General features: G+C 40.1%; 1 protein-coding gene across 1 annotated transcript in view; it reads left to right on the top strand.

Annotated features, from left to right (window-relative positions):
- Positions 1–25,166, top strand: part of DLGAP1 (DLG associated protein 1) — a 143,398-nt gene that overhangs the window by 100,118 nt on the left and 18,114 nt on the right. The window contains exons 5-6 of the mRNA XM_026070566.1: positions 15,686–16,059; positions 19,284–19,375. Coding sequence (XP_025926351.1) covers positions 15,686–16,059; positions 19,284–19,375 — 466 coding nt within the window. The remainder of the gene's footprint in view (positions 1–15,685; positions 16,060–19,283; positions 19,376–25,166) is intronic.

Raw genomic sequence — 25,166 nt, 5'->3', positions numbered from 1 at the left:
ACCTAGTCTGACACTGCAAATAACAAATATCCTCAAATGCTGGTTTTTTTCAAATCCAAACCTGCTGTGTTTTTCTGAATTCCAAATTTACTCTGTGCAAATTACCTTTTTCACCTGTAAATGCCTAATGTAATATTTATAATCTTTATATTCTTTTCAATAGCATATCCAAAGTGACAAGAATGTGCGTTTTTTCTTCTCCAACATCGTGCACTAAAATGAACACAAAATGGCTACTTTTCATTACGCTGTAGCCTCCTTAGTGACTAATGCAGTCAGCCTACAACAGAAAACAGGTCTGTATCTGCAGTCTGTGAACGACAACTCTCTTTTGAGCAGCCAGACAAAACCCCCAAATCTGCATGCTCTCAACTCCTGGGATATAAGAAGTAGGGTTTTAATTTTATTTTCTAAAGGAAAATAACCTGCAAAGAATTTCTGTCCTTTTACCCTGTGTTAGACACAGATGACTAGCCTGAAAGGTAAAGCAAATTCTCTTCAAGTAAATGAATCTATTCATACTTAGATGAGCTATTCTTCTCCTTTGGCAACCTGTGGAAATGGTAATCTAATCATGCCACTGTACTAGTATCCAACATGCTGAAAGCTTGTAATTCACAGCTCAAGGGGGATGTGGAGATAGTCGAGAATGCAGTAATTATAGGGTTGATGCTAGAATGAGCAGTGAAATAATGTGTATTATTTTGCTCATAAGCAGAATTTTTTTAGCCCATAGCAGACAGGTTGTGTGAGCAACCACGGTGCAGATTTTGTGTCTTTGATACAAAGCCTTAGGACATGTGGTGCTGTTAACTATAATTCCATCCCTGTCTCAATAACACCTTTAGAAAAATATATGTACACACATGTACATTTACCTTAAAGCTGAAGAAAACTATCATCATTTCATCACTGAAAAAAGAGTTCTGAACATCTCTTCATAGGCCGTTCTGTGAAGTAAGGAGCTTGCAGGGAGCTAACTTGTATTTGGATCCAAACCAGCTAATGCTGGGGCACAGATCCATTYACTCCAGTCTGTGGTGTAAAAATAAACTAGTTTACCTGTAGGAAAGGATCACCTGGGCAGCCTCACTCTCACCTTGACACTGGCTGAGCCCTTGGAAACCTTCTGCTCTCTTCCTGTAGTATTTCATTTTTGAGGTCTTTTTTACTAAAAATTTTATGTTTTTCATACTCTTGGGGTGTTTTGTGGTTTGTGGCAGTATGATTAGCATTATGAGATACTTTGGGACTTACCATTTATTGCATGGAAGCTATGGACAGACCAACTAGTCTTCTCCAGTGTCATATGCCTAGGATGCTGAGAAGGCTACCAAAAAGGACCATGCTGTAAGAAGCCCAAGATACAAGTCAAAGCTGAGAAGAAAGGGATACCTTGAAATTTGTTGCATTGCCTAAGATTAGAACGAAAGCAAAACTCAAAGGGAGATTCAAAATAGACGTAGCTTTGGAGGGAGGCTGTATTTTTGTGACAATGTGCGTTCGGACAAGCATATGCACACAACTATTTATTGTAGCTGTGGACACCTCTTTCTTACTCCACATATACTTCCAGTGCCTAGTCTGTCAATCTAATGCATATTATACGATATGGAGTAAGATTTTCCTAATGCATTTCCAAGAATAATAAAGCCCACATTGTTTTTTATTAGAAAATTGCATGTGCACAGTAACAATTCATCTAGCCTCTGTCTTATCTGGCAAAGCGCAAAAAAGCATTGTGCAGACAGGAACATGTGTTAATGATGCAACCAATGTTAAAATTGTCACGTAGGATGAGTTTCACACACGGCCAGCTGTGGAAGCTGTCTGGAAGCTCAGTTCTCAGCTAAGTTCAGTGAGTGGCCTGCAGCAGTCTGAAGAATGTGAAAAGTAGCTTTTTAAACTCAGTTTTTCTTTTGACCGCATCTAATTTATGACAGGGAGAAGTATAGTTGGCTCAGTTCTCCTTAGTGAGACTAATACAATGATCTAGGAGGTCTTACTTACAGCTTGTACCAGTGGAAGTGAGGAAAACAAAGCTCTTGAATCTGTAGAACACTTTAAAACTGAAAGCTCCTTGATTGTAATGCTGCCCTATAGTTAATAATACCTTCCATCATGCTTAAAGACTTGAGTCCATTCTATTATGTGAATGTGGTAAGGTTTGAATGGATCATCTTCTAATTTCTGTCATGACAGATTTTGCACTTTCTGCTTTATCGTTATAAGGTTGTTCATAAACACAGGCATTTATTTTCTCTTTTAAGAGACAAAATACCACTGCTGATGTCTTTAACAATAGACACATAGAAAGAGGTTTCACACAGACTTATAAAGAGCATTAGGTGTATGCCTTTCCAACTCCACAATTTCAACTTTTAAATAAAGAAAAATGTTCAAAAAACATTTTCTTCAATGATGTCCCATTAATTTCAAATACTAAAAAAGAAGAAAAAAAAATCCTCTAGAACAATGACTTTTTACTTGGCTCTGTGGGGTTAAAAAGAAATTGCTCACAAGAGGAAAATAGGGAGGAAAAATACAAAACGATCTTGTCCTGTTGAGATGACACTTTTCTCTTGATAAACAGGTCAAATCAGCAGGTTCCCAGTCTCAAAGAAAATTGCTGTTGTGGCCTACTTGGCTGTTAACACATAGCACATTCAAGACATATATAGAAAAGTCAAGTGAACAGGATAACAAGGAAAATATGACTCACCCACAGTCCTAAGTGCTAAATTCAGGAAAACATTCAAAAAAATCTTTTTTATTTTATGAGTAGATTTCGCTCCTGGTGTACATGGATTAAATAGCAATTTTATACACACAAGAATGACATTGTGGCTATAATAAGCTGCTTTTGAAATTATTAAAATCTAATAGTTTATGCTTTTTTAATCATTCTGCAAGTAGGGAAATCTGTGCCCTGAGAAATTTTAGATAGCTGTGAGTTCATGCACACCTTTCCTTGCTGTTTTTTGATCCAAATTATTCAGCCAAAGCACCTTGAATTGTTGCCCTTTTTAGTCTTTAAAAGCTAAAGAGAATCAGACGTGCCTAGCACTTTGATAGACTCCAAGGAAAGCAAAGGTCATGGGAGGAGAGTGCTGATTCAGTGTTGCTGCGGTCTTTTCTCCGCAGCAGAAAGTCTTCTCCAAGTCTGGAAACTCTCCCAAACAACTGCAGCTGTTCCAGAATAACTCCTTGTCTGGATACCCTTAATCCTGAATGAAAGTGAGGGTTTGGGGATTCAGTTTAAACCACTCCCAAAAGGCATCATTATTCTAGAATAATAGCTCTTCTGGAAAATATCCAAGTAGCCTTAAACCATTCCCTCAGCTGGGTGCAGTTTAGCTGTGGATGATACTAGCATGACCTACAGCTATGCACAGTCTGTATGATCCTTTTAGATTCCTTATGATAGAAAGTAAATGATATTAATATTGCTGGTAACAAGAGCTGACTGATTTACACACTGTGACTGATATTAATCTCGAATTCATAATTTTTCCCAGTTCACAAGTTATTTGTGGACAAGCCTCATTTTTACATATATATTTGTTTATCATTTGTTAACAGACAATTTATGAAAAACACACAGTGGCCTGTGGATTATTCATCATCTGTCCGCTTTAATTATTTGCTTTTTGTGCTGGGTGATTGACATTGGACAGTGATATTGCTCTGACTCTGTAATTTGATGAGAATAACAAATAACGAATAAACGTATGTTCTCAGCAATGACAACCATGAAGATAAAGGTGCTTGTATGAAGACAGCCAGTCTGAAAACATCCATGCAAACAGAAATCGAGATCGTATAAAGGTTTCCAAGTAAAGCGATGTGGGTATAGCCAGATAAAACAGCTTGAGTACTACCAGGTTGTCAGTTCTTCTGCTGAGCATCCTTGTTTTTGTAGAATATTTACAGCTATTTATATTAGTTTCTTTTCTTTCTTTTTTTTTTATTTTTGACTGATCAATTTGGACAAGAGGATTCAGACCTGAAGTAGAGATTCTTTCCCTTTCTTTTGCATCCGGTATGCTCGTGGGGGCACCTTCAGTCACAGGTTTGGGTTATCTTCTGAATCACAGCGAGCCAATGAAGTCTGAGACTGAGATTTTTTTTTTCCAAAAGAAACACAAAGGCTGTAGGAGGAATAAGTGGGTGCAACAAATGTGTCTTACTAAAAGCATGATTAAAGAAGAAGAAATTTCAGGCTGGGGCAGAAAATGATGGGGAGAGAAAAATGGAAGCTTTCACTAAAAATTTAATTCAGACCCTTTCCTGCATCTCAAGCAGTTTGAGGTGTGGAGGATTTGCTATGTGCACATGAGATTGTATGGATATGTAGGAGTCACTTGGCTGGCATTTTCAAAGATTTTATATTGGCCTTGTAATCTTTAGAAAGCACTTCTGTAGTCTAAAAGATTCAAAAGGTCTAAATACTTTGAAGTGTCAAAATTCATTTGGGTGTGTTTGCTTTCTCCTTTTACGTATTAAATAGATGGCCTGGGTTTACCTTTTAACTAAGACAGCATAAAATACATCTTTAGATTTTTACAATTATGTAAATTTAAGAAATGCTAAAATTATTTTGCAGTTTAGGGGTTAGGGGAAAGGGGATGTTTGCCCCAGGCTGAGACCATGCATACTAATTCTTAAATCCCTGGCTAAAGGAAACTGCAATTGCAAGATAAATCCTGTTTGTGCCTGCGAGAGAGAGGTGTACTCAGACTGGTTCTTTACTGTGGCAATGCAGCTTTGTCAATCTGGAAACTATCTAAGATAAAGCTCCAGTTTTTGCCACCGGAATGATATGACATGAATTCAGCCATCAGGGTATCAGGATCATCTTGGCAAGTTTTAAAATTCCCGCTGTTACAAAACTGACTTTTTTTTTTAATAAGTCAGAGTGAATAAGGTAGGAAAAAAAGGGTGTCAGACTGTCATCAGACTTGCAGCTGATGTCTCTGAGGAAATTACAAGAGTTCATGTCTGGTATCTCCTACAAACAATGAAGCTGAATTTCTTCAAGGTCTGCTTTACATGCATTTCTTTAATAAATGCAGAAATATGTGGAAAGATATGAGAATGACTTTCCCTCAGATCTTGTTTAAAAGTAACACGAGACTGATCTTTCATCTTTCAGGTGTGCCAGGGCCACAGTCCTTTTTTGTCTAAATGCCTTCTGGGAATTGGTGCTGTCCTCCTGTTAGTTCAGGACTCCCAACAAGAAGGGATTGCTGTGCTTTGATTTATTGAAATGCTCTTACCTGTACTTTATGGTGACCGTAAAGGAGATGTCGGTATTTTTTTTGTGCTGAGGACACTCTGTCTTATCATTAGGAATTTCTCATGCCAAGCCGGTATTTTCAGTTGAATTGTTGCAGTATTAACTGGGACTCTTGTCATAGAACCAAACAAATGAATAAAAGAATGAGGTCACTCGCAGTGACCTCAGATCTGTCACTGAGCAAGGATGCAAATCATTAATTTGGATGCAGAATGGGAAGATAGAAATAGGTTTAGAACTTGGTGCCTTTTAGTACAAAATACATATTTCATACTCATTCTTCATATGCCTTGCTCACTAAACGATTCTATTTTTATAGGTTTTGAAAAAAGTTAGTGTCCTCAGTCTTGAGCCAGTTTGCTATTTTTCCTGAAATTAGGCCAAAGACAAGTAGAGTTTCTTGTGTAAGCCTCTCGTCTACATTTCCTGCTCATTCGAGAGCTGGTTGGATTCCCCACCAGTGCTAGAGGATCTGCCCTGGACAGATGATTGAGGATAGAAATTATGCTTTTAGCAGGTCATCTGATAACATTATCAGGACCACAGGGGAGGCAGAACTTTTGAGCTGGGTCATAATTCTCTGTCTCAAGTGACAAGTTACTGTTCAGCCCAGAGCATGCTTTTAGTTGTACTTTTCCCTCTTCCCTTCCTTCTTCCTGCTGCAAGCAGCACTTTGAGTCTTTTTTTTTTTTTTTTTGGTAGAAAATTTGCAAGCGTAACTTGCTTGTTTTAGACATTCCGACTTGGAATGGAACACCCCAAAAATGATAAGTGTGCTGAAAAACGTAGTACTGACTGTATAAAAATAAGTCAGTACTTCTCTGGTTGAACAGATGTTCTTGCTCAATACCCCTATGATACTTTCCTTCCTGAATGTTGATTTTCTATATTTTATGTTTATTAGTAATCCTCTATGAGCAAATTATATTGTGTTGTTGTACCAGCATAGTTCTTTTGAGTTATAGYGGGCTCCAGAGAAACAGGCACTAAAATGGTATAAATCAGTTCTAGTGGTGCTTCATGTCAATTTATAGTAGCTAAAAAGTTGTTCATGTTGCTTTTATCAATCACATTCTTCTTATAGTTTGTCTTGGCTTTTGTTTTCTTGTCTTTGGCATTTGTACAATTTCTTTCCAACAGATATCTAATTAAAACATATCAGCCCTTCATCACTGCTGTCATCTGAATAACTTTTAAGTCTTAGCCAAACTATTTAATATAATCTTACATATCAAGTAGTATAAAATAAAATTCTCAAATCAAATTGAAAGGTAGACTTCTGAGACAGTGTGAGCGCACTAAAGGCTTAATGCTGCCAGGGACTAAGTAAAAAGCTTAAGTATATACTTACTTTTAAGATGTGAGATTAAAGAGATTTAAGTCCTTTGCTGGAACAGGAGACAAAGTGCTTTGCACAGTGAGGAACTGAAACCTATATTCATCAACATCATGAGGTAGTTTGCTTAATAACATCGGTTGCTACTGAAAATAGTAAATTCCATCTTATATAGGTTGTATTAAATACCTTTGAGTAGTCTATGTCAAAGAAATGACTTTCTTGATTGCTTAAAAGCTACTGAACAGCCTTAGGGTTGAATACCATGCAAAACTGGTTTCCGTACTTGCTGTGTGTACCGATCCCCTAATGACTGAATGAGTATAACTGTCCTGTATGTGTAGACCTGTCTAATAGTGCAGAGTTTCCCCAGTGTGGGTCAACTTTGAGAAGTTCATAAGTAACAATGCTGCTTACCATGCCTGAAATCCCAGATATAAAAGTAACTAAGCCTCGCAGGCACAAATGCACTCAAGTAGAGCAACCCAGAGAACCCATTTTGACTCAGTAATCTAAGGAGGGCTCTTAAACTTCCCAAACTGTCATCAGGTTAAGTTATACCCGTACAGTTTTCACTGGATTCAAATGGATGTAATTGATAACAATGTACAGCTTGCTTGCGCACCATGATTTTTAACCATGGTTAAAAATCAATGAACTGATACAGTTAATTGGGATAAACTCTGTGAATGAATCACTCTTACTTCTGCAGCATTTTCATTTAAGTTTAAAAAAAGCACCTTATCAGTCATATCCACTTCTAAATGCGTCCACATCAGGGATGGGTTTGCACCAATTTAAACTAATTGAATTCTAAACCAATTTTGATGCATCACTAATCAAATTCTCCAAGAGCGGTTTGATGCCAGTATGTGCAATGATACGGAATTCTGCTTACCTTACTTTAAGTTTATTAAGTATTCGGAGAACTACTAGGAGTAAAAAACAGTAGAAGCTCGTTTTCTTGCTAACATCAGCAGCAAACGAAGACAGTGTAATTCCACTTTGAGGAGAAGGGGACAACTTTTACAGTCATTCTTTTCCAAAAGGAATCGCACTTTGAAGTGTCAGTACCTCAGCTCAATATTGTCTTTTGAAAGTTAGTTGCAGTGAAGCAAATCCTTGCAGTAATGTTGAAAACAGCAATATCCAAGTATGTTAATATCTAGCCAGCTTAAATGCTGAGTGATCAGATTACTAGGAGATAATTGGTTTGCTTAAGTCTTCTCGAGATTCACAGGTAAGTTTAGGCAATTCGTAGATTTGGAGGCCATAAGGAGAATCTTAATTATTATCTAGTCTGATCTCTTGCATGACAAAAGTTGTACCATTTCACCTGGCAATTACTCCATCAAGTTCCTGACATCTGACCAAGCAAGCTCCTCCGAAAATGCCTGACTGCTAAATTTKGTTTATCATCACTCAGCATCATTGCCACAGTTTGAGGAAGAGTGATTGACAGCAGAGGATGAGGAAGGACACAGTGCAGCTCTTCTTAATGAACTGTGAAGGAGGGCACGACATGCCGTACTTGTTTTAGGAGAGCGTTAGTGACATGTGGGCTTGTCTCTGACCACACATCTGCCCTGGTGTATCTGCAGGTTCGACAGGATTAAAGTCTCATATGTATTGGCTGCTCAGATGTTAAATATTCCACTTGTAAGTGCAGGCAAACCATGTGTACAAAAATACATAAATATGTCCAGAAGCAGTAGTTACAAATATTACATGACAGTTTTGAGAAATAGCACCTACAGTAATATACCCAAGCAGAATGGCAAGCGTGGGCTCCATTTTGGCAGGCTCCCTGTGTACCTGTGTGTTGAAAGAGCTACTGGTATATTCTGGAAATTAAGTTGTATATTCACATTTCAGGTCATTTTTTCAAAAGTCCAGCGCCAGTTCAGTCATGTAAATATGAGGCAGGTTTTCAAGTGTTTAGCACTAAGCACTGTGCAGCTGCACCTCAAGTCTTAACATTCCACAGTTTCTCAGTAGTCGAAAAAAACAAGTGATTAGTATTTCAGAGTATGTTTGATTTTGAAACTTTTTAAATATATGATCCTAGCTAGGGTGGCTAGGTTGTTGCAGCAAGTTCAGTCTTCTGTGTTTCTGAAAATCTAAGCCTTGGTTCTTGCACTTGTTTCACACTGAAATAGCTGCTTACATATATGTGTCTGCATTTGGCTAGCACAGCTCCTCATTAAAAAATATTGCCCATTTGTTTTATTAACAGTATTGCCAGAGGGAAAGAGATGCAAAATTCTGAAATTTGAGTGCACTGCAGTAACACATAACAAAATGTTATATCAAAGTGCCAGTGAAGTAGCTTCCTGGAAAATATATGGGAAAAGAATCTGATTTCATCAAGCTGCACATTATTACATTTATTTACTGTTACATATCCTTGTCTAAGTGGGATAAACTACCATACGTCACATAGTTCCCTCTGTTTCCCATAAGTGCTTTTTATAAGATAAATGTATTGATATTGAGAAAGCTTATAAATTTCTTACCATGATGATTTTATGACATGTAACTTCTGAAACATAAAATATTTTTAAGTATCCTTTTTTAATCCAAAATTCTAATGTTTCTTGTTTTCCATGAATACCCTGAAAGTGGGAAAGATAAAGGAATTGGTGAAGTATTTAAGCGCAGAAGGCTTTGGAACAGTTCACTGGACTTAGTTGATGCTATAGATCAAACAGTGTTTCCCTGATTTTCTCAGAAAAAAATGCAGTGAAGATGAAAAGAGATGGTAAATAACTCATATGCTAACGAAAAAAGGCTATGCAGCTCTATTGGGTTTTTTTACTCTTTCCCAACATGCTTCATTGAATGTAAAGGTTGATGTTCTGTATCACATACGTTCTACCATTACTGTTTTAAGGCATTTTGAACCTTTGAAGCTCTCTGAGAGCATCTGTCTGGAACAACATCATGGTATTGTCCATGGGATCTTGGCATCGTTTTTCCAGATGCTTTTTTGGTAGCCAGAGTTTAAAGACAAGGCCAAAACAGTTTCACTTCTGACTTCCCTCTCAGCCTGAATGAATTTCGATTTGAGTAGCTACCGATATATGTCATTCATGGATATATAACATCATGTCACATGGACCGGCGGCCAGGACTGAATGCCCATAGCACCCATCTGTAAAGCATGAGCTCCGGAGGCACAGTGTAGCTTCAGCTCACTGAGACCATCACTAGCTATTGAACAGCAGAAGCAAATCTCTGATGTAAAAAGGCAAGGGAGCTCCTACGCATTAACTGAAATGAAATCTAGAGCTTGCAATCAGTCATATTCTTACCTATTTTATCCCTGTCTTCTGAAAAAGTAAAGCCAAGTCCTAATTGCTTGATGTCAGTGAAGACAACAGTTTTTAGGAGTAAAGTATTCTGAACTGTCCTAGCTAAGATCTACTTTGGGCATGACTTTCAGCGTATATGAAAAGTTTTCCTGAACTTCAGGTGCTTGCAGAAGTCTTTGCTTTCTGACCTAACAAGCTGAATTACATAAGTTTTGCACTGTTAACATACTGGCAGCTTTTATGTAGAGAAAAGTTCAGCTGTGGCGATACACAGAGAGTGAAGTGGATCTCACAGGAAGGCTGTGTGCACTGAATTTTGTCTGTGCATCTGTAATTTGTAGTGATACCCCATGATAAACTACACTTAGTGGATGCCTTTGACTGTCTCACCTGTTCTCTGTGCGCTAATTCAGCTTCCCTGAGATAGCAATTAAACTTCTGACTGGCATTAGCAGCTTCCAACAGCAGTCATTAAAAGAAAAAAATCTGCTAGAGAAATATTCGCTTATCATCCACTGATTATGCACATACAGATTTTTTTCACTCAATATTAATCTCATTTGAAGTACAGGATGAGCCATATTTAGTCCCACCCCTCTCTCAGGTTTCAGGAGGTTCCCAAATAGAGCCGGTTGCAAGGCTGGGAGCACCTGTACTGTACCTGCAAACAAAGATGTTCAGACTTACAAAAAGGTCACCAGCACCAGCTTTTAGACCTCAAAGTACATGGGATATTAAATCTTAACCCTGTGGTGCTATCATGGACAGTGAAGAGAGTTTAGATAATTTGTATAGATTTCTGCACGGTTTCAGTCATGAGTTATGCCTGTTTCCAAATTTTGTGTAGCTTAGGCTTTTGTCAACTAAAATATATCGTTATACAGTGGTGGGGATACAGAAAAAGGATGGTTTAGGTAGAGCGCATGATGGCATGCTACAGAGATTTCGGTAGTTCTCATTTGGGATAATGACATCTATAACTCACTCTGGTTTTATTTCCTTGGGCAGTTTAGAATTTCTTATGAAAATCTTTATTTATTTCAGTTTGTTTTTAATAGTAAATCTCCCCTTCCTCAGAAGCCATCTGCTGTCTGGAAACAGGTTTTTTTATTAAAAAAATGCATACTCCATTTTCATACCAATATTTCTATGTGTAAAAATAACGATACAGGATCTACAACCCCATTTCCAAGCACTGCCCCCAAACTTCCAGAAAGCAAGGAAATAAACGCATGGCAAAGAGAATACCAGCTCGGTTTGAACCTAACTCTCAAATCAAGCACTTGCACCTCTGCGTGGGGAGCATGGGGCAACGCAGGCGTGAGGCTTGGGCCTGCTAGGATGTTTCTACATCTGTCTGTGGGTTGAATTTGTATGAGATGCACGGGCACTGCTGTAACACACCTGTGTAGCAGGTAGGAGTAACCCACCTGTTCAGCAGATATTAAATCAGAAGACYGATGTCCATCTCTGCAGGGCTGAGAAATTCTTACCTTGTACCTTACTGCTTATGTGTGTACAAATTGTGTCTTTTGCTGCCCCTTGCAAACTGTGGCAGTAGTCCAAGTACTCCAAGAAAGACTATTATTTTAATTAACTTTAAATTTGCACTTTCCCATATTCTTCTATTTGTTAACCAGTTTTATACGAGCCTGCCAAATTAGAGAGTGAAAGGAACTGCTTACACATCTCATCACTTGCACTGTTCAAAGTGCCTGAATTTGATCTCTTCACAAATATTAATCTGCCTTGGGGTTCTCCTGAGCACCCATTCATTGAGCTAAAAATCAGTGTTTGTGTGCTGATGTTTGTTCCTGAGGGCTCATCTCCCTAGTGAACATGTTTAAACAACTGAAGTGCTCTTACAATGAAACATTCAAATTCGAGCTTTTATTATTATGCAATCTGGGATTTTTTTTTCTTTTTTTTTTTTTATCATTAGACTTCCTTCTGAACTGGGTGGTTGACACTCCCTGTTCCAAATTCCTGTCCCATGAGCTAGTTGTTTGGAAATACTAGCTAGGAGGACAAACACCATGACTTTTTGCTTTTAATCTGGAGAAAGTGCTTTCTCACTAGGTATTTGGGATTAAACTGTAACCCAAAGGCAGGCCATAGAAATAGGATAAAGATCAAAATGAGCAGGAGAGCTTTACTTAATGGAGATGGGAATGATGGGCCTGATGCAAGGCGCGTTGGGAATGAGAGGGTTCTTTCCTCTGTTAACTAGTTAACTAGTTACTGGTTAACAACTGGTTAAGTGACTGTTAACTAGTTTCTGGATTAAATCTTGCATATGCCTTAGGAGAGGAATGTATACCTGCTTTAGCAGCCCTGGCGCTCTGTAAAATAATATGAAAGTGCATTCTCTGTTGTGACAAACTGAGGGCTTATATACACAGTCGCTATTCAGAAAAAGTTATTTCTGAGTAACACCATGTCTAAACAATTTTAATGAAAAATCAGACTACTTTGACTTGACTCTCCAGTCAGATTGGTTTCAATGCAGAACTTTGCTCCTTGATCCATTTCCAAGAACGTGTTTATCAGGGAATTTATAGTCCTTTACATTTGCTTCCTGATGTGAATTAACTTTCAAGTGCAAAAAGCCTTGGAAGTTCCCTGTGCATCCCGTGAGCCTCTTGTAATCTTCTCCTCCAGAGTCCACCTTCCTGGCAGCCTGCTTCTGGCGCAGGAGAACCAGATGGGACAGCTCCCCGTTTGCAGGGGGACGCAGCTCTTGGCCTGGCCAAGGCAGCAACGTGCCATGCTGTTCCTGCGCTCTTAGCAGGACAAGGAGAGCACCAGGGGTTTTGTCATTTTTCTTGACGAGTTTTTGTTTGTTTTTTCATGCATCCTAGTGTTTAAAACGCTACAGCAAATTCAAGCCTTCAAGTTGCCATGTCACAAGTTGCCAAGTTCTTGCAAGCGCCTCGGGAAAAGGGATGCACCAAGTCTGCTGCGCTGTTACGCTTCAGGCTTTTGGAGGGCTCGGCCAGCTCCGCTGTTGTGCGAGCAGCTGCCTGCGACTGGGGCCTGAGCAGCGTTGTGTTGTAGTTTGTGCAGAGGAGTGGCGGGAGTTGACATCATTTCCAGTAACAAAGTGCCTGGGGTTCTTTTATGACTTGCACACGCCGCTTCTCCGGAGCCGTACAGTGTGTGCTGCGTGACTCCAGGAAACTGAGGATTTGTTTTGACTTGCTAAAACAGTGTTTGCTGTTTCTCTTTACAATCTCACTGTATGACTTGTCAATTCTCTCCCCCCTCTGAAGAATAACTTGAGATTTAATTAGCTGAGTGTAAACATCCTTCATTGCCGGGTGGCTTAGCCTCCTCATTGAGTACATTTACCTACAGAAGGAAAGGCATCTTAATCAGACGATTCTGTATTTGCAATGCCTGGTAGCTGTCAATACACGGTAGCTATTGAGCCCCTTTGTATTAGGGGATGACCCGTGATATGGGGACCAGTCTTGCTGTGGCTTGCTTTTTATTTATACCCTACGATGTCCTCTACTTAAGAGCACTTTTCGAGTGTGTTTCATTATCATTTCCCTCACTGCTTTGCTGGGATGTGCTGAAGGTGGCTGGTGTCTCCCCCGAGCTCCACAATGACCTTGCCTAGTATGTTTTAAATGGGACAATTTATACATCACTGAACTGCGAAGTTCATCGCACACCTTTGTTAGACAAGTTCTTAACAGGCTTCCCAAAGCACGACACAGATATATGAGTATGTATGTGCTTCAAATTCGTCAGTGGCGCATTTCAGTTTGCATTTCCACCACTCGGAGAATGTACTCTGGACCACGGAAAGCCTGACTCGTTTCTGGGATATCGTCACACAAGCAGCAGCCTCCCTAGTTCTCTGCAAGTCTTGCAGTAAATGTCTGTGCTGCAACCGCAGCAGCTGATTTCCGTGAATGTGCGCAGTTGCCACAAATGCTGTGGGGCAGTGTCAAAACCAGTGCAGAACTGCACAGAAGTCACAATCCTCTTTGTAAAATTGTCATCCTTTCTGTTAGTTGCAGGTACTTTCCTTGTTATAAGCACTTTAAAAAACACCTTTAACCCCTACAGATTGTTAATTTCCCAGGAGTTAAAATCTGACAAGTTCATTTTTACCCATCTCTTCTCTCAGAGATGCTGTGGTTTCCATTTGATTCTTCAGAAGTGAATCATAGTTTCAAAACCCTCACTACCTTAGTGAAATATTCTTTTTCCATTAGCATTTAATGTGTTTTACATGGGTTCAGACACGTTATCAGAAACTCAGACTAGAGTCCTTAAAAAAAAAATCTTGTTTGATTTCATGCCCTGGAAACACCTTTTACACTGTAATGATTCCTACAGCTACTGGGAGATACGAGGCATATGGATCTGAGTTAGTCAAATTAATACCATAATGGCTTCTGGCTCAACAAGCACGTACAGTGCAAACAGCGAGCAGAACAGCTGTAGTAGAGTTACCTTTTATGTGGGTGGTACAGACGTCTGCCAATTAAAATGATGTGATGAATCATTTCTTGCCATATGATTACTGTTAATAAGAATTTATGTTAACGCATTTGTGTCTGAACTTTGCGCAGGTTAATGCCTGCATTTATTTTCTTAAAAAATAAAGCATTTCACGATTGTTTTTTGTTCTTAATGGACTTTCTTTCCTCATTTGAAAGCATTCCAGGACATCAGTAATGCAGAGCCACCAACTAGCCCATAAAAGAAGATGTTTTTATCTCCATGAAGTGCTTTCTGCATGTAATTCTGTACACACAGGCCAATAGTTTCTAGTCTGGGAACTTCAAGCTCCACTTCTAAATCCATATAGAAACATTTAAAAGGGAGCATGTCCTTCAAAATACAGAGTGCTGCAAGTTCCCATGAAAAGATGAGTCTTCATAAACTTTCTTTAAAGCCTCTGCTGTTGCAAACATTTACACTTATGCTTTCTTTTAAGTAGTCCCACTGATGGACAGGCTTCAGCCATTGACTTCACTGGGTATAAAACTCCCTGTGTGTAAAATGAGGCAGATTTTTTCCCAGAACTGATGTGTTATATTTAGAAGGAGAAATATGAGTGGCAAAATGTTGTTCTTTGAAAAATGTCCTGCACAGTTTACAGCATATTTCAAAGTGTTTGAGAAGTCTGTGCAACAAGTGAGACTTTTTATATTGAGAAAAACATAAGTTTAAATATAATGAGTGTTAGCAGACTTTGACCTGGGATGGTCTTGGAATCTCTCTTTGAGCGAAGAAATGTAATTTAAAATTCTACTTAAACTTGATAAACACAGTAGAGCAGGATAGAGAGATAGTAAACATGATTTTCTTAAAACTGCATGAAATATAGGTTAGCTAGGATATGTGGTTGGAGGCTGATCCCTGTGAATCCTGTTTACAGAGTATGACCAGAATGAACATTTTGGAGGAATGATTTGTCCACACATGGACTTACAAAAGTTAGTAATAAATATGCTGGAGAAAACAATTCTAAAAAGACTAAGGAGGAACTGGCAAATAGCTCTTTCTTTCCCTACACTGGCAATTCTGTCAGTCACAGCAGGAGGCACAGAGGACCCTGATGAGCGGGACAGAGACCTAGCGCTGATACTGGAGCTGCTGGGGGCTCTTTGGCCAACAGGGCCCTGCCCCTGCTCAGTGATGTTCTGGGATCATTTTTGCCTTCATTTTCTCTGCCACATCAATAAATCAAGAACTCTCATATGTTTTTTCCAGTGTCATCCTGCATCACCACCTATAAGAAGACACCACCTCCAGTTCCACCAAGAACTACCACCAAGCCATTTATTTCCATCACGGCCCAGAGCAGCACAGAGTCTGCCCAGGATGCATATATGGATGGGCATGGGCAGAGGGGAGATATCATCAGTCAGTCAGGGCTTAGCAACTCCACAGAGAGCTTGGACAGTATGAAGGCACTAACAGCTGCTATTGAAGCTGCCAATGCACAGATCCATGGCCCAGCAAGTCAACATGTAGGAAACAATACTGCCACTGTCACCACCACCACCACCATTGCCACAGTTGCTGTAGAAGATAGAAAGAAGGACCACTTCAAGAAAAACAGATGTTTATCTATTGGAATACAGGTACAGTATAGGATTTGGATTGTAATGTAATTTGTACATTGTAAATTGATTGTAATTTGCCATTGCTTTGGATTTCTACATTTGTTTCACTGCTTAGTTATACAATGTTCCCTGTATTTTTCTACTTTTCCTGACAGGTGCCTATGTAGAAGCTGCAGTAGCCTAATCATTCTGCATGGTACTGATGATGTTTTACTAATTTATCATAAATATGTCAGAAACAAGGATTTGTTTAAGTCTCCTTGCTGCTTATTATTCAGCTTTGTTAAATTACACACATGAGTACTAATCTATGAATCATAACACAGCAGGGGTCAGAAAAGCATGAATTAAATCATTGAAAGAGAATGTGTAAAACAGTGATTTACATTACACTATCACCCAAAAAATATTTTCGTCCAGTCTCACTGAATTAATTGTCACTGCTTATTCATGCATTTCCTAATGACTGGTAGCCACTTGAATGAGGCAGCATTGTTCCTCTCGGCCTCAAGAGCCGGGGATAGGTTCCTTCTGATTTGGCCTTGTTAAAGAAAATTACACTTTGTTACCTCTGGTGGAGTGAAACAAGAAAAGTAACCCAGCCAAGGTTCACTCCTGTTTACAGAAAGGAGAAGAGCAAATAAAGTAGACCAATTTAATCTGTTATCTTACTTAATCTTTCCCATACCCCCTCTAAAAGAATGTGTATAGGAGTGCGGCTATCTACCTGCAGGATTTGGTTCTGCAACAAAGTATGTGAACTTGCAATCAGCTGAGAATCAACACAGGTTTTGATGGGAGCTGAATCCCAAGCAAATAGGCTAGTGATCTGCAGCTTATCAGCCTTCACGAAAAGACAGGATTTTTTTCTTGCAGATGCAGGTTGTGTTTACAGCCTCCCATGTGCCTGTACAGGCTTATCTGATTAGTAAAGCCTAAGAATTTACTCTGAAATCTCTACATCAGCCTGATGAGAGGTGGTGTGCAGAAGTATGCCATCCCAGGAGGCAGCTCCTGGAGAAATTGTGACTTTAGTAATCTCGTACTTCTTCGGGGAAGGGCAATAATTACCATAGCCTGTGCATGCAGTTTACTGCCTCTGCTATACCCTTTTTCTGCTCCCCGGCAATTTCTTTTAAATAAATTCTGAAAGAAGGGTGGATGTTGAGTGTTACACATGGGAACAAGACCCAGGTGGGATGAAGATACAAGAAAGCTCTTCTCTTACTTATTCCCATACCAGGCCAAGGCTGAGGTGCCATTTGATTGTTGTGATCCTTCATTTCACTGAACAAAGTGACCAAGACTCCTTTGCAGACAAAGATCCTGCAAAGTAACAGGTAGAAAGAAATTACTCCCCCGTTTGCGGCAGCCAGAATGAACAACGGTAATGTGAACCGCTGTTCTTAAAAGACCGTCTCCCAGCTGTCTCTTCTTAAGGTAGTGCTGCTGCAAGTCAGAACTGCTGCTTTGGGGCATTATAGCGGACTTGGCTTCTGAGATCTGAGGAAAACAAAGCCCAAAACATTGTGCAAGCCTTTGAAAATGTCCCTCTAAAATTTTGAAATGTACAGATGATCAGCATAGTCAGGATCCATATTCCAAATTGGGCATAGTATGCGAAGGGCTGCCAGGATAGGAACTGTGTACCAACCAGTGGAGGTGTCCAAGGGTGTGGTTGTGTGAAGTGGAGGAACCGTCAGTGGTGCTATGGGCTYGTAGGACTGCTGCCCCACACTGTGCCACCCTCGCAGCTGTACCTGTGAACCAGATTTTTAAAACTGACCGGGCTTCACGAAGAAGCAAAACTATTTTCCTGGTCTGCCCTGCAGTCCAGTTTGCAGCATGGTTGCACAAGCAGTCGTGCTGGAACAGCTGAAGGGCTAGTGTGGGAGTGGAAATACCATGAGCTTGCTCTGGCTGCCAAAATGACTTATCTTGGAACAGCAGCCCTAAAATAGGTAGGTAGTTTCTCAGCCTTCAGACTGGTAGTATGAAGTCAGTCTGCCTCCRCTGACTATAACTAGTTGAGGCTTAGACTGAACCCAGGTGGATGCCATACTTATAATTTGGCCCATCTCTGTAGAGCAACGCAAGCCACATTAGCCAGAGGCATATTCTTGGTTTGCATCTTTCTCTAATAAATACACCTAACGTGCACTTGTGATGAACCTCTGCGTGTGTCCTCTGACCCCTCTGACACTGTTAGGATGCTGTATGCCTTTGCTGTAATCTGTTTAACAAAAAAACACTTCCATCAAAAAGGTTACTTCTCTCTGCCAGTTACGGGAGTTCCCCCTAACTGGACTTGAATAACTGATGGGTTTAGGGTGTAATTATCTCCCAAAATACCCCAGTACCAGGTAAGGGTACTTCACTGAATAGCTCTCTAACTCCCTTCCGCTCCCTGTTCTTTGAAATCACTTTTCCTGCACTGGGCTCTGCCAACAGCAAGCTTATTTACTAATAGCACCCAGAGTGTTTGCTGTGCTAGTTGCTAGCTGCAGCTGGAGCTTGTGTACACCTGAGGTCAGAGTGAATTCACAGGTCACTTTGTAACAATACTGTGGTCCAAAATTGCTGCATGCTGACAATTTCTTTTTTTTTTTTTTAAGATTAACAATCCCATATGTAGCATTGGGAATTAACAGCTACACTGATTGGACCCAGAATGTTGTGGTTTTGCTCAGTCAAAGGCACATCTGTGACTAAATTTTAACTTCAAGATAATGCCAGCCAAGAGCTGTGTCGGCTTTCTTTAAATCCTATCTGTCGAATGCTCTGATCTAGGACACTAACACTTAAGCTAAATAAACACATAATTTTGACATCACTTCACATACGCATGCACATGCAAACTAACGGGTAAAATCAAACAAATGGTGCAGCACAGCAGGCGGTGTTATGGCTTTTCAAAGGCTCTGGCAAATCTGCACATCCAGCCTCCATAAAGCACTGGATAAACTCCATCTGCATTTCGTAGGCCTAACGTTGTCTTAACGAAACTGCTTTAAGAATAACAAGAATCATGAATATTCCATAATTACATCAGAAATAGGCACACAACAAATAAACTATACAACTGTATCAAGGTGGTAGTTACGGTACAAGCCATATGCGCTGATACTTTGTAGTTAACATACATAGAAATTCTAAATAATGGGGTGATACCCATACAGAATGATTCTAATTATCTGGTTATATTCTAAAGTACATTCTAATTAGCTGGTTATTTTTTTAAGGTTGATGGTGCTGAAGAATCTACCAAATCAGGTGAAAATAAAGCAACCAGTAAGTTCCAGTCCATAGGAGTTCAAGTAGAGGAGGAGAAGTGGTGAGTAAAAGTTAATATTGTTTTTCTGAGGTAAATAATTATGTCACAACTATCTTTAAGAGTCCTAGATCCTGCACACATGACAAAATAACCTGTTTCCTGGGTGAACTGTTGTTAGATCACCCAGCTGAACAGCAGAGCCTTACAAATGCTGTAGCTCCTATTTCTCAGAGCTGCTTTTTCAGGCCTGGTGGGAGAACTGAAWGAAAAATGCCATGTATTTTAAAGGTCAATACACTTCCAATAAGCTGCTTTTCACAGAAAATCTATCTACAGAGCAGCAAATGATGCAGCTGCAGTGTCAGGCTCAGGATGGCTGCAGCCGCAGAGCTCGATGTGGAAGTTTACCTTGCTTTTCAGGAGAATAATTTCAGGCACCTGGAAGAGTGCAGAGGTAGAGCCAAGCTGCTTGCTCTTGCTCAGTGAGCTCGCTCAGACATCTCTGCATCACAACTGTTCCCTTGTAAAAAGTGCCAAGATTTAAAAAGCAAGTCTGCAAAACTCAGTTCTCTTTCAGATCTGCAGTGTAGCCCTAATTAGAAAACAACTGTTCTCCAGTAAAAAATGAAAAAACTAGAACAGTTGTTGTCGGCAAGAGTTATGTTTCTTTTTGAGGACCAATTGCCAGAAGGCAGCTATTTTGCAGGGCAGCGTAAATGTGCATGGCACTCTACAGACAAATAAACTTGCTGAGGGCTTGACCGCATCTGCAAAGCCTAATTCCTGCCCCAAACCGGACTCAGTGAGTGGCTGAAAAAAGCAGGATTCTCCCCTTCCCTCCCCTCCCCTGCCCACAGGCGGATCTGCCTGCTGCCGCCTTTCCATGCCTGCTGCGGTTGCGAGCACTGACTGAAGTCTTTGTGCCTTTTTCCTGAGCCCTTTGGGCGCAATGTAACTTTTGGAGACATTYTGCTCCTAACTAACTTGTGCCGTAGCGCCAGGAAAATCACGGGGCAGCCTTGCTTTTCAGTGAGAGGAGAGTCCCCCCTCGCAGCCTCTGCAGAGAAAACCTGAGCGCAGCAAATCAGGGCTGACAATAATATTAGGGCCCTCTGCCCTCCTCTGGCCTGCCGACAGTAGTATCAAGTAGAGCAGAAATACATTTTTACACTTGTTTTTTACACATCTGCTAAAAATAATGAAAAATAACATGTTATCCACACTACTTTAAATTCAGCAAATTCTCTTTGTAAGCCAGCATTTTCCTATGGTTTTAAAAGGTTAAAGGGATTTCAGCAAAAATAAATGCAAGCTGCAATGACCTTGTTAGGCTGTTACCAAGTTCCTCAWTAACCTGCTAAAACATCTCTTTCTGGCAGACGTTTCTTTATGTGTTAGACCTTAGCCCCATTTACCCACAACTCTTCTAGCACTAGATAAATGAGCGCATTAGAATAGATGCTGAAGGACCATTTACCTTCTGCCTAAGCACAAAGGAAAGAAATACCCCCAAAGCCCAGCCCCCACCCTCCCCCCAAAAAACAGGGAAAAAAACAAAGAAAGAAAGAAATGGCTGTTTGTAAATACCTTACTTCCAAAGTCCTCTTTCTATGGCTGTTTTAATTGTTCCAGAGAACAAGGTAAGATTTGCCTGTCTTGGTCTGCCTTGCGAAAGCACATTATTTCTGCATTACCCAATGACAGCTGTGTTTGGGGGATTCCTTGCTGATAAAGTTGAGGTTGCTGCTGTTTTTGAGCAGACTGGCAAGTAGCAATATATCATGCACTTTCAGAAGTGAACTGACTGATGAAGGACAGCCCCTAATCCTCAGAAAATGAGTGCACTCAGGACACAAAGGGCTTATCAGCACAATTTGGCACTCATATTCTTTCTTTTTTTCTACACAGCAGAGCACAATGTATTGATTATCTGTTACAGGAATAGAATTGTAAATACGGTGCATTCTTCCCTCTCCCTACACCATAACATCTGCAGAACCTCAGAGGAGCCCTTTTGAGTTGAATCTTTGAGAAACGAATGTTAAAAAAAAAAAAAAAACCTTTCATCATTCAGAAATATTGAATAAATATAAAATAAGAGAAGAATGACACAGCAAAGAAGATAAATACAGTAAATTAATCATTTTTCTGTGCCAGTTTAAGCTACTAAATGTGCTGTTAAAAATCAACAAAGCTGTCTGCCTAATGCACCAAAAGCCTTCCATACAACATTTGTTTCACTCTTCTTAGCTTGCTGTCCTTTCCTCCCCCTTTCCCTCACCTCATATGGCTGTCGTCCTCACACTCAAGAGCCTTACCTCCTCATGTCCTTTTAAATATTTCTGCTTCTCTGCTTGGACCAAGTAAGCAAAAGATTTTGCCTCCGTGTCTTGATCTAAGTGGCTCAAAACCAGAGCATCCTCGGAGCACAGCTCTATCTCTTCCATCTTCCATCTAGCCTCAGACCTTTCATTAGCCCTTCAGTCTATAACCTGGGCTTCCTGCCAAGACAAATGAGTCTGAATTCTCCTCCTCCTCCTCTTGCACTGCTCAAGGGAAAAATGTACCTATCGCTACCTGACCATATTACAGCTGGACCCATCACTGCTGCTCATCTTCTCCCCAGCTCTTTATGCTGCCTGCTCTCAATTCTCCTTTTTGTACCCATTCCCTAAGCACAGCTGTGCATTTTCTAGTATTTATAGAGTACTTCTGTCCAGTCCTTCTTGTGAAAAAGAGCAGTTTTATCTATTCCTGTCAACAGTAACCTAATAATCCTGGTGCTATTACTCTCTTCTCTCTCACCTGATCTTCCTCATGGTACTAAAAAAAGCCCAAATAAAATCTTCCTCCCCTTTCCTCACATGACCCACCCCTTCCAGGGGAAATGTTTAAAGTATATTTCTTATGACCCTGATCAGTGCTATCTCAGAGCACTTCCATTTCTCTKTTTATCATTTCTCTCCACCTGTGACTCCATCTTGACCTCAAGGGACCACCTTCCCTTCCTCACTTACAAAAGATAATTGAATTGTTGGAAGTCAACCAGTTCTACTGAACCAGAAAAGAACAAGTCATTTATTGTGCCAGGCCAATTAGCACACATCCTTACTGATTAAAGGGCAGATCCTTTAAGCTCTCAGTCCCACAGAACCATGATTGCTCTTTGTCTCTGTTGCACTGCACCTTGTGTGCCCCGAGATCTCCTCCCATTACATCCCCACCCCAAAAAGTATCTTGCCCATTGCTCCGTATTCTAACTGTCAACTGGTAATTATCGTCAGTTTGACATTAAGAGGATTTATGAAAGCTGAAATGATGGTAGTTTGTGAACTAAGAATGCTCCCATAGAAAACTAAGACCATGTGCGTGTGTAYGCATGCTCCTCCTACCTCTCCTTTGGCTTCTGTTGGGCCAGGGAAGGTGCCCCCACCTCCTGTTGTGGAGCTCCTTTGTCTAACACAGCGCATTTGTAGTTAAAGCCTTTTCAGGCTGGGCCCTTTCACACTGAGGAATGATACCTGTTTTATTTTTCTATTTCGGTGATGAAAAAGCAAGAACACAGTCAAAAAAGACTATAAAGTGAAACGGTTTGAAGTGGTGGCAGAGGAATATAAAAAATAAAAATACTCTTCTGTCTCATCAAGAAAAAGRAAGTCCTCTTCTTTGGCTTTTTTCATTTAGGTTTTTGGTTTTGGTCACTTTTTTTTCTGACAACACTCAGGTTTTAGAGTCATACCTATATAGCTGGCTAGTCATACACTCTATTTTAAACTTCCTAACTCTCCAGGCTTTAAGGACAGAGCCTTCAAATCTGTATTTTAGCTAAGATATACCCTCTGAGCTGGGACTGATATTAACTTGGTTTTTGTCTGCAGCGTTTTCTGGCTGTGTATATTCTGCACAGTGGAAGACATTCCACTGAGAAATTCTGAGAAATTCTAAAGGATTTTGGTAACATGAAACAACAATAGAGGATTAGAGTTTCCCTGTTAAGACTCTTTAGTGATGAAAAAAGATTGTGTGAATGGGAGAGGGGGAGGGACAGAGTAAAAAACATAAGATTCTGTAGCTTGATAGTATGGATAGTCTATACTTTTGCTTGTCACAAGTCCTTGAAGATGTATGACTGAAGATCCCGCCATTAGAAGACTTGCATGTCAATAATGTTGTATCTGCTAACTCCTTCTGCAATTTGTTTTGTTCTGCTGACAGCGCTGCAACCTTACCGGACAAACCCACAACAAGAAATAGCAGAGACGGTCGATAAAATGAGGCAGGCTGAATTTAATATAAATGCCACTGAGACTTGCCATGCTTAAATTGGTTTGGAACCTATTTCTCTTTTTTTAAAGAAAGAAAGAAAGAAGTTCTCTGAGTAGAAACGTAAACATGTTTTTCAAAAGCATTACATTAAGAAGCAGAGAGCTGAATGCTAACAAGTGACCCTGTTGTTGCTGTTCAAAACACACATCATACTGCTGTTCTCCATACTGGTTTATCCAGTCTGAAGTTTCATGGCTTTCTGCACCTTAGGCCAGATATCTGCTGTAGTTCTCTGAAGTTGCAATTATTACACCTTGTGCCTTCAGGGCACAACTGAATACAAAAGAGCCAAGCCTGAAAGCAGAGGAAGAGGCAAGTCTGTTTTTTACCTATTTACCATAATAGCCAGCAATTTATGAAAACTTTTTTTTTTAGGTAGACCTGTGAGGGTTTTGAATGTGTGGAAATAGTGAAAACTTAGGCATTAGCTTTAGCAGCTCTCCTGTGGTGTGGAGTTTTAACTGGGAGCAAAACAAAAAAGACACGTGTGGGACACAAATGGTATTTTGTAAGAGTGAAACATCCTGGAAGTGGGTGAGGAAGCTATGTCAGAGACTAAAATTACCATCTATTAGGCAATTTATATAGGTGTGCTGGAGGCAGGCAGATAGTGGGTGCCTTCCTACATTTCCATTTCATTCCACATATATTTCTTTAGGAGTATTTTTTTTTTTAAACTGATGCTATATTCTACTGCTAAGTTGTTTTTCTTCTGAAGACAGACAGGTTACACAGTCCACTGCCAAAAATCTGTCAAACAAGCCTGTAGCATATTATTATATAGATAAAACAAAGGCAAAAAAAAAGTAGGTCATTCATTTTATTTGCCGAGCACAGTCTGGTTTTGGTGGTACTAGCTCATATTGAAACCAGCAAGAGTATACTCCTAAAAGTTTTGAAACATAGTGCCTCCAGCAATACATCACCTTGGTAAGTAGACCTTGATGTTTCCACATTTGGGATTTGGTGTACACTGAAAAGCCAGGGTGTTAACTGAAATACAGGTGGTCATCTAAAACAGACGTGTATCAGCGGCTAGGACACACGAGAGCAGAAGAAGGGTGTGATGTGGAGTTAAAGGCATGGAGAAGAATGAGGCTGATGAAGGGATTTGCTTTTCTCCAGCACCTTGGAAGGGGCAGAAGAGTACACCAGGGACTGATGCCTTGGCTTTCTGTGACCCCTGGCCAATGAGTAAAATGAAATCCTCTGTGAGCATGTGCCTGGGTGGGCACACGTTTGTGTGTATATGCRTGCACTTCAGCGCAGATAAGGGGTCTGTCAGGTTGGTGGCCAAATTAAGGCAATGTTAAGAAAACTAGCATAGACTGGCCCAAAAGATTTTCACTGCAAGATCAGCCTAAAGCTTAGCTCTTTCTAACCAACAATACCAGTCTAACAGCTTTTCTCTGCCAGGGGCCGGTAGCAGATACTTAGGAAACATATAAAGGAATAGGGTGTGTATAAAGTGATACTTCTCCCAGTAGATCTTCCCAGTTTAGCAGTCTGTTGTTCAGGGACTTCG

Source organism: Apteryx rowi, unplaced genomic scaffold, assembly GCF_003343035.1.
Source record: "Apteryx rowi isolate R43461 unplaced genomic scaffold, aptRow1 scaffold_312, whole genome shotgun sequence".
NCBI lineage: Eukaryota > Metazoa > Chordata > Aves > Apterygiformes > Apterygidae > Apteryx > Apteryx rowi.
Note: the sequence above shows the minus strand (reverse complement) of the source record. Positions and strands in the feature narration are given on the sequence as shown.